The sequence below is a fragment of the Solanum tuberosum genome, unplaced genomic scaffold, assembly GCF_000226075.1.
Source record: "Solanum tuberosum cultivar DM 1-3 516 R44 unplaced genomic scaffold, SolTub_3.0 scf00051, whole genome shotgun sequence".
Classification (NCBI taxonomy): Eukaryota; Viridiplantae; Streptophyta; class Magnoliopsida; order Solanales; family Solanaceae; genus Solanum; species Solanum tuberosum.
Window position 1 is genome coordinate 1,201,475 of NW_006238978.1, and position 10,824 is coordinate 1,212,298.

At 30.8% G+C, this 10,824-nt stretch overlaps 1 protein-coding gene across 1 annotated transcript; it reads left to right on the plus strand.

The window, feature by feature from the left end:
• The first annotated feature begins 1,971 nt into the window (after positions 1-1,971).
• On the plus strand, positions 1,972-6,107 carry LOC102602348 (uncharacterized). The gene is made up of 8 exons (XM_015307299.1): positions 1,972-2,137; positions 2,915-3,256; positions 4,553-4,624; positions 4,767-4,834; positions 4,939-5,095; positions 5,335-5,415; positions 5,496-5,585; positions 5,679-6,107. The coding sequence occupies exons 2-8, from the start codon at positions 3,014-3,016 to the stop codon at positions 5,760-5,762; spliced, it is 795 nt and encodes a 264-aa protein (XP_015162785.1). The 5' UTR covers positions 1,972-2,137; positions 2,915-3,013; the 3' UTR covers positions 5,763-6,107.
• The last annotated feature ends 4,717 nt before the right edge of the window (positions 6,108-10,824 follow it).

The window sequence follows — 10,824 nt, forward strand, 5'->3', positions numbered from 1 at the left end:
AATTCGAATTCATTCTATGTAAAAACTATTTAAAATGAAACATATGCCTTAACGAACTTTATATATGCATGTTTTTTTTTATCGTGTGTACTAATAGTATGAATTCATTAATATAAGAGGTGAAAAATTCATGTATGATTCTATATTTCTATAGAGTGACATTAAAGGTCTCTATGCTATGATTATACTTTAAATGTATAAAAATCAATATAAAAAATATTACTCGTATAAGTTGCAATTTTTGTCATATGAATATGATGGGGAAAAAAAGAGTCACCTTAAAACGTTGGTCAAAGTCAATTAATTTAACTCTCAAAAACGAAACATGACAAACAAAAGTGAACGGATCCAGAAGAAGTATAAAATTAGATATTTTAAAAATTCTTATTACAAAATAGATTTTGAAAAGAATGGAAATTTATTTCATAAAGAAGAAACTTTTCATATAATTTAATCTAATCAAGGTATAATCTGTGAGTAATCACTACATTAATGAAACTATTATTAATTAGGGGATGAGTTGCATTAATCATACATTTTGTAACTGAAAAAATGGAGATTATTTCAACTTCATTAGTCATCACTCCAATAATTAAATCAGTTTAGTGTCAAATAATCTATTTCATGCTAAAATTATGATAATGAATAATTGTAAAACAAACATCAATATAAAAAAGATAATTATTTCATTATTTAATATGTGACTCCAAACCTTAACTTATAAATATAGGAAAATAAAATTTGCATGCATTATCTCAACCAAAAAAATAAATGAAAATGACATGCATTCTCATGTGATTTTCATTCCAAATATTTTTCTTTTTAAAAATAATAATATTTTTTTTATCGTCTTTTAATTCTACTTATTATAAAATTAGATATTTCAAAAATCCTTATTTACAAAACAGACTTAGAAATTTCTTTATTTTTTTTAAAAAAAATTCATATAATTTAACTCAATCAAGGTAGTAGAGTACACGATTTGTAATTACTACATTAATGAATTATTAGGGATGAAGTTACATTAATTATAAGTTTTGACACGAAAAGAAACGGAAATTATTTCAACTTCGTTATTTAATGAACTCATCATTCATTAATTAGTCTCATACTAAACAAATTAGCATTCTTATTCTACTTAATGCAGTGATAACGTATATACTACTCTATTATTAATTAAAATTGACTTATAATAATAAGTACTATTTTATAAAAAAAATTAAACTTCATAATATAGGGTAGATCTAAAGGATAGTCAGGAATTCATGTAAATTTATTAGTTTTTACTCAAATTATTTTTATTTATATAAATAAAAAAGTATCACTAAACATACATAAATACTTAATTATAAAATTCAATGTTTATATAGTGTTAAGTTTGATATCATAAAATAAATTCTGAATTTAATGACATTACAGACTAAAAATAAAGTAAAATAAAACTTGTTACAAGCATTAATATGAAGTTAGACTAATCATATCGAAAAAAACACTATATTGTTCATATAATTTAAGTCTCTATTTGACTATGAATATTGTTTTTCTTGAAATATTATTATGAAAAACTATTTAAATATAAATTTGTTAGTATTCCGTTTTTGAGTTCAATTTCTTTTCGAAATTTGATTTTTTAAAATATTTTTCACTCTAAATTATTCATAATTTTTTTTACTGTCATAATTTTTATGTTTAAACGTAACTAAAGTGAGTAATTTTTTTCTCTGGATTTCCCTATCTCTAGGAAAGCTTATGTATTTCAAATTTTGAATTTATAAAAAATTATGATTGACATGAAAGAGAAACAAAGGGAAGGAAGACACGTTTTGAATGGCTCGAAACCTGAAAAGATACTGTTCATTATTTTATTAATTTATTTATTTTAATATAATTTAATTCAAAAACTTGACCTTTTTTGTTCAAATTAAATCCTTGATCTGTATAAATGAGACTATAAATATGGTTTATATACTGTATTATTATTATTACTCCATTTCTCATTTTGATTCTTTGAAATTTTTGAGTGCTTAAACAAACGAAGACACTCAATCTCTTGCTTCATTCTAAAAGAGAGATCTTTTTTAAGATTTAGAAAAAAAAATAGAGCTTTCTTAGCTTGTAGATATCCGATCCCCTTCTTGTAAGTCTCTTTTTCTCAGTATATTCCCTTAAATTCTCTATTTTTTCATCATGTTTGTTGTGTTATAGCTTTGTATTCATATTAAAGATCACTTTTTGGCATCTGGGTATTTTTCTTTTTTTAATGTTTGTGTGTTAATAGCTTGATATTTGTTTTAAAAAGTGAACTTTTTGCCATTTGGGGTTGTCAAGTTTCAATCTTTTTTGATACCCTTTGTTGTTATTTGCATGGTAGTTCTGTTTTTGCTTGAAATTTGTTTTAAAGATCAGTTTTTGGTATCTGGGGTTCTTAAGTTTCAATCTTTTTTGATACCCTTTGTTGTTGTTTGCATGTTACTTCTGTTTTTGCTTGAAATTTGTTTTAAAGATCAGTTTTTGCCATCTGGGGTTGTCAAGTTTCAATCTCTTTTGATACCCTTTGTTGTTATTTGCATGGTTCTTTCTGGTTTTGCTTGGTTTTGATACTTTTCTTGAATTATGTTGGTTGTTTTTTTTGTTTTTCTTAGGAAGGTTCTTGATGCAAGCTCTTCTTTTGTCCTTGATTCAAATTTGTCATGTTTTTTTTTTTTTTTGAATTAAAGTTGTATGTCCTTTATTTCAAACCTTGTGCTTTTTTTTAGGTGCAGTTTTGTAGTTGGAAATTTTACCAATGAGTTTTATGCCTTTATGACTTTATTACTCTCTTACTTTTGTATGATTGGCTGGTGTTTTGATAATTCAGATTGAAACAACTTTTATGGTCTAAGGCAACTTGTGTGCTGTTATTTTCTGTTTTCAGGCAATTCTGGTGGAAAGCTGATTGTTTAAGGCATCACTGTCTCTGTTACATCAAAAAATAATTAAAAAGTGGTTTTTAGCTGATATTGGTTACATAAGAATGGGAGATCATTTTGTGTTTCTGGTTGATCGGTTGCTAACTGAATCAACTTTGGAGGCTGCAATTGAAAGCAGAAACCCGAAACAGCTAGCATCACCGACAACAAATAGCTCGGTAACTGATTGCTCTTCCCAGGATTCTGATCCTCTGAGCCCTAGGAAGATGGTTGAATGCAGGATATGCCAAGATGAAGATATGGATTCAAATATGGAAGTTCCTTGCTCTTGCTGCGGTAGCTTGAAGGTTTGTTGAGCTTTGTTACAAACTTACTAGTACTTTCTTTCTTTTCATGTATATGCTATCTATTATTGGACTGAGATGTGCTTAAACGAACGACATGGACAGTGGGGATTCATATAGTCGAAGCCAATTTGCTAGAAATTGAGGAGTAATTGTTGTTTTATGCTATCTATCGGTGTTCAATTTTTTCTGTTATTGGAGCTTGTTTATGTCGTTAGAAGTTTATTATATGCTTAAAAGTCAATATATGAGTTGTGCACTAGTGCCTATTGAGTATTCTCTGTTGCTTTTTTGTCTTCCTACTACTGAAAAATTGGTGTGCGATTGGGTTGCTTGTTTCCACGAGCACATGTTGTTTCTAGTGAGGAACTGGTTCTGTCTAATGATGAGCCTGAATAAGAAATGAATTTATTAATATTGAGACAATTAGATTTTGGAATTGTGTTCCTGCAACTTTTTGTTCCTTCTAAACAATGACCTTTTGTCATGTTATTAACTTAAACTTGGAAGTTCAGTCTCAATTGTGTGATTGTTTTCTGGTGCAGATTATTACTTCTACATACTAGCTAAGCACTAGAATGTTTTACATCATGCTTAAGATCATGAGAGCTACCTATAGGTCCTCGTCGTAAAATTGTACTTCGTGTACATGGATGATGTTGAACATTCTTTAACAACATCCCTCTACCTTTCTTTGGGCTGGACCATGGTGAGTTGGGGAAGAAGCTGTGCAGTTTCAGGGCTCCTATAATGTGGAGCAAGTAAAAAACAAGAAGGAGCTTTAGAGTACTGACCCTGCTATGAACTTTCAAGTAGTTTGACACATAGTTGCTTAATTAGAGATGATTGGTGATGTTGCTCCATTTTTGGCTTTCGTTGGCTAGAGATATTCCTGTCTGTTTATTCAGTTATCTTATTTTTACCAAATTGTCCCACCTTCTGCTGCAATTAGTCCCAGTACGAAGTATCTAAATCATTTGCGAAACTCCTTAAACTTGACCACCTGTCTTGCCAGAATATGCTTTTGAAAGAAAGAAAAATTGGGGGAAGGTTATAAAGAGAGACCTTTGCTCAGGAAGTTTCACTTTAAGTACTTTTTCGAAGTGCTCTATTAATGTCTGATTCTTCTGTGATGCTCACATAATACTCGTTGGCATGTCTTTTTAACTTCGAACTCAAGACTCTTCTACCTAGTTTCCACTTTCCACGTGTCCCGAATACTTTATTCTAACATTTTCATTTCTTTAACGCATAATGTGTTCTGCAACTACTTCATGGTTGTGCTTGGTTTTCTTTCAGTATGCACATCGGAGATGTGTGCAAAGGTGGTGTAACGAGAAGGGTGATACCATTTGTGAGATATGCCACCAGGTGGGTGATTTTTCTAAGTTTTGCTTTATGTAACTTACAGGCTAGAAGCGCATTTGTACCATAGCTACCTTTTCTCCATGTGCTTAATTCTTCAGTTCCTGTTGGCATTTGTATCCTTATGTTGTATTTGTGTTGATTACAGCCTTTTAGGCCTGGTTATACGGCACCTCCCCCTATTTTTCGACTTGGAGGCATCCCAATGAATTTTAGGTATCCATCTTCGTTTCGCTTGTTGCTATTATTAGGAAATTGAATATTCTGCTCCATATCCCATATTGCTTTTTTCTTACCATGTGTTGTGGTGCTTTACTCAGGGGAAACTGGGGAATTGTTAGAAGAGACTTGAATAACCCTCGACTGATAGCTGTCGTTTCAACTGATCGTAATTTCATCAACTCTGACGACTATGATGATGACTACGCGGTCTCTACATCGAGAAGCATGATGTGTTGTCGTTCAGTTGCAATAATTGTAATTTCTCTCTCTTTCTCTCTCTCTCTCTCTCACACACACACGCGCGCGCGCGCTAGTGCATTTTAGTTAAGACTTTGAAAAGAAAGCATGAGATTCTTCAATAACTAGCTTTTGTGCCAGGAAACATCAGTACGATAAGCAAATGTGATCTGCCACTGCAGGATATCCCATTTGGACGATTTCTAAATTTTAAGTTTAGCAATTTGATTCTGTCTTTTTGTTTCCTTTCTAAACAGTTTATGCTGCTTCTGGTTTTACGACACACACTTCCCGTCATAGTGAATCAAGCAGAGGACTATTCGTTCCCGTTGGTCATGGTAACGTACTAAACTAGAAAGGGAATCACATTGTTGTGTTCTTTCAGATTGTGTTCTTATTTATTACCCTTTGCACACAGCTACTACTGCTGAGGATTACTGGCATTGTCCTGCCTATCTACATCATACTGAAAGCAGTTACCTCTTGCCACCGTCGCCAACACCAGCAGGTGAGTTGAACTACCATCTACTCCTCTTACGTTCCTCCCCGATACCACCCCATGTCTGAGTTCAACTAATCTTTTTTCATCCTTCACAAACAGGCTGTTTTACCAATCTCCTCGTCTGATGAAGAATCTGGCCCCGTGATACTCTCACATCAACCTCCCATCATCATCGCCCCTTGAAAGTACTAGATATATGTTAGTTCATGTTTACTCTACTGTTGCTACAGCGTCCTGCTGCGTAAAATTTGCTGCAGAGAGGATGGATGACTGCGAAAAGACTACACATTCGCGTAATGCAGTTGGTGTTTCAGATTATGTAGATTGAAGAAATATCAAAAAAAGGAAAAAACAAAGTCAAAAAGGCTATAAAAAGGAAAAAGATTTCAAGGTTATGGATTAGTTAGAAATCTTTGTACAGTCAGTTAAAGTTCAACCATGTATATGAACACATGGATGGGAATACAAAATGTGGCAAGTTAGTTAAAACTTTATAATATATGATATCCAGTCTTTTTCCTTGCACAATTCTATAGTGGTTGGTGATTTATGGTTGAAAATATTTCAGTCTGACTATAATTGTTTGGGAAGGAAAAGACAATGTGATGCCTTTGAAGAAATCACATGAGTTTAACTCAACGGAAGTAAAAACACGAGGTGATTTATTTGTCTGTTCAAACCTGAATTGACAAAGTTACTCTATACCTGTGCTGGTGAATGATAATCAAATAGTAGATATTACGTTAAACTACTTGACATCTACATAAATTGATCTAGACATCACGATTATATATTTGAGTGCTCAAAGGGGGGCAAAGTTCCTATTCCACTAAATTTATGAGCTTGACTTGCTCAAAGTGCTCTTCTACTTTCTCTAAAAAGCAACCTACCCAACTCACCAATAAATAAATAATAAATAAAAGAAATGATTTTTTTTAAAATAGATTAATTAGGGTTAAGATAGATTAACTAGGGTTTTATTGATAAATGAAAAAAAAAAGGTTTATGTGCCATAATCTCTCATAAATCGATTCTTATTTTGATGATTATAATATATTATTTTTGAACCTATTGAATAACTCGCTTCCTATTTATTAGATCGACTTGCTATAACAAATTCTAGCTAATTTTAGACCTCACTTTTAGCTATACGAAACTCTTTTTAATTTGGGGACGTCTTCTTTGAATTAAATAAGCAATAATTGAACTCAATCAACTAGATTTTTTCGAAATTTTGTACAAGGTCAATGAATCTATATTTGACCTCTAAAGGATCATTAAATTCGAAATGTATATTCAATACCTAATGGGACCTCTAGTATATGATAAAAAAAGAACACAATGGAACTAAAATCCATCATCATCAAAAGGGAAACATTCGTTATCACAAGTCCCTTCTGGTTTCGTGTTCGATATTCGTATTGAATTTCAAATTTATTTAAATTTGTATCACGTAAGGTCCATCTAAGAGGGAATTAGTGCTTCTTATTAAAATTTCTTTAAATATTTTGCGAAATATTATCATTTAGATATTGTCATTTAACATGTATTCAATCCTTTAAAATATTTGCACTTCTACCATTTTAGAACGAACGTCATGGTAAATTTTTTGCATGTCTACACACGTATGGCTAAAACTTAAAAACATTTCGTCTGAAATTAGACTTTGTCAGATACTACATATCTAAAGTTGTTTGGAAGCTGTTAGACGTGTTAACTTTTACACACTATAAATATAACTTTGATTATATTTATGCAAAGCTCGAATAAAAAACTTTAATAAAAGAGGAAAGAAATTCTATATATTTGACCATAGATTTTAATTATAAAAATAAACGACGTTTCAATAAAAAGAGGGATGTGAATCATGTGACACGAGGACTTGTCACTCCCTATATATATTATGAAGTTGCGTGTCTTCTTTTAAGTTGGGATATTATCTTTATGATGACAATTGATATAACACAAATTGCAGCCAACCAAACCAAAAAATAAAATAAAAAATGCAGCTAAATTTCTTCAATAATTGAATTATTTAGATTACTTTGCCACTTGGCAAAATAGAACATACATATTTTGTGACAAATTATAGATAAATTAGGACCTTTCCTCCATCATGTTTTCTTTATGTGGGATCAATTTTCTGGGGGCTAATAAATTGGATAAAATGTGTTCATTTGGTTGATGTGATGCATCAAGATAAGATATAGGGTGTTTGTAGGAAAGAAAAATGTTTATTTAAAAAAAAAGTAATTACTATATTTAGCCTAGGTAAATATTACGAGTAGGGGTAGAGTTAGGGAGTGCAAAAGGATTTGTCCGAACCTACTAACATTGTATAACACATGGTCAATTAGTTTACTTATTTATTTATTTAACCGTCTTAATGAAAATCTTAATTCTATCGCAAATTAGGGTATGACCGTATGAGGGTTGTGGTGATGGGATGACATGTGGTGAGGGTAGGAAGTAGATAATTAGTATCTTATGAAAACATGTTTTCCTTATTACTATTAGAAAAATTGTCGATCTCTTTATAATTGAAGATTGGAATAAGTCGATGTCGATTGATTTAATGATGTAAAAACACATGAAAAAAATGGATGAAACATACCTTACACTTACATCAACATGAAAAATAGTTCATGAAGTGATGTGAGAATTATTCAAGACCATATACAGAGATGACAACTTATTCATTAAAAATGTAGTGTATCATCAACCGTTGTAACAAAAGATTGATAGGTGCAATGAACACAGTAACTTAAAATTTTAAATTCACCTCATGAAAGTCAATTCGAGAGTTCTTCAAGAATAGTCTTTTTAAGATAAAATCTGTGTACACTCTATCTTACCATGAAATTTCATCGAGTATGTTGTTGTACCTCTCATAAAAGTCAACCAAAAAGTGAATTAATAGGACAATCAGCTGCTCAGCTAGTAAGAAAATCCTAATGAATTCAATCCATAATGCAATGTTTTAAGCTATAGTACTAGAAAAGCTGTAAGAAGACTTGGTTAATTGGTTTTTATTATCAGACTAAGCTTATGTGATAGAGTTATTCGGTATCTATCGTGATTGATAAACAAACACTCTGTTGATATTTATTTAACTCTTAACTCATAATATTGATAATATAATAATTATATTAGTTTAAATAAGGAAATATTTATATATTGATAAAATTGTTTATTAATTTTAAAATTCTAAATTTTAAATACATAATTCAAACAAGGTAAAGTTTAATAACCAAATTTTAATAGAATTTCAATTTCTAAATATTAGAAAAATATTTAAATAACTATTTTGTCTGGTGTGAAATCTATTTTAAAAGGAAAAAATATTTCACTAATATGGATTACTATTTTGCACCATGTGGGATTTCTTTGCTTATAATTAAATAAATGCAAACGTAATTGTTGTTGAGAAGAAAAAAAAAACGGAAGTACTATATGAATATTGGCTAAAATTCTTAAAAATTAAATTGTTTTCAATTATGGAAAACTGACACTTATTTTTAAACCAAATAAAAAGGAAAGTGTGCTGACATACAAAGGAATTTTCGGTAACTATATGAGCATGACAAATGTTACCAATTTAATAAAAAATTAAATAATCAATTCTTGCTTATAGAAATATAATATAGTTATTTCTAATTGGTTTGAAAAAAAAAAAACGAAACAAAAGCTACTAAATCTTATGGCCCTTAGAAGAAGAATTGCTCATAGAAATCATGGTGGTGATAGTGAAAAAAGTAAACATTGGTGACTACGTGCGCATGGCTGCCGTTTGCGCAAGTCATGGAGATCCATGCTTGCTCATCAACATGTCACGCCAGTAGATGTTGAAGCTCCTTGACTTTTACAGTTTAAAGATTGTGCTTATAACCATCATACAAGATTCAACTTTTATAACTTGTCTGAAAATCATCTCTACACTTTTAAATTTTCTAGTTACATGTTGAATAAATACCCAAAGGTAGCTCACGGTGCTACCTTCTGTTGTGCAACTTCTAATGTTGGTTGGTTCTTGTTGCTGGACCCAACCATAATCCTGACATGTTCCTTTTTGATCCTATTTCTGAAATCGATGTCAAACTTCCTCCATTGAACACAATACCATACTTTCCATATTTTGCGTACCATAGAATCGCGTATATGATCAATCTGGTTCACATATTTTCAATATCGGATGATTCTACCAGAGATCTCATAGTCGTCGCTAATTTTGTATTCGCCCGAGATGTATATAGTGATGATAATGTTTTGGGATTCTGTAATTGTGAAGAAGAAGAAGAGAGAGATCGTGGGTGATACTTGATGTGGATATACCAATTAACCGCTATGAAAGCATGTTATTTCACAATGATGTGTTGTACACTCTTGTTTCAAATCACAATGACGATCTTGACACTTATTTGGGCGATGTAGTCTTTGACAAGACGAGATCAATCATGTTGTTGTTCTAAAGACCGATTGTTGTGAAGTGAAGATGAAAATAATCAATATAATGAAGTACAACACCGCTCTTCATATTCGTCCTTTTGATAACGAATTGTTTTATATTTGCTTATTCTGGCCTAAAATATGTACATTTGGCTAAGTCAATCACGGGAGAGTTGCTTATTATTTGGAAAAAAACAGATCCACTATCTCAACACAAGAAAAAGAAATGTAGAGCTGATGTAGGATCCAATACTTTTGGAGGATCGATCTAATACGCATATATCCATCTAACATTATTGAAGAGTCGGAGCAAGGAGTAACTAAGTAGTGCAGATGAGAATTAAGCTGTAACCAAAGATTGAGAAACACATCTAAGCTTTTCTTTGGCAAATCAATATTATCGACAACAACATGATCCACAGAGTCTAATTTATTTTAGCTGTTGATAAGTCGAGCAAAAACAAAATAACTGTTGATAAGTCAAATATACCAAAATATAAAACGTAAATTTAATAAATTTTTCACAATATTCAAATAACTCCTGCAGAAAATAATTAACCAAACACCTCTTCTACTTTATTTTTAAAAAACATAGATGGGAGTGAAGAATCCAAGTATCTTTTTCTCTTAATCCTTTCTAACTTTCGTTTTTCATAAATATATGCACTAAACTAATCTTTCACTTTTATAATTTCCTTACTTTATTTTCGTAAAGAAGAAAATTTTCTAATTATTTTTTACATCTTAAATAAATTAACTTATAGCATTTTTTTTTTCTGAAAAAGTAATGCAATTTACT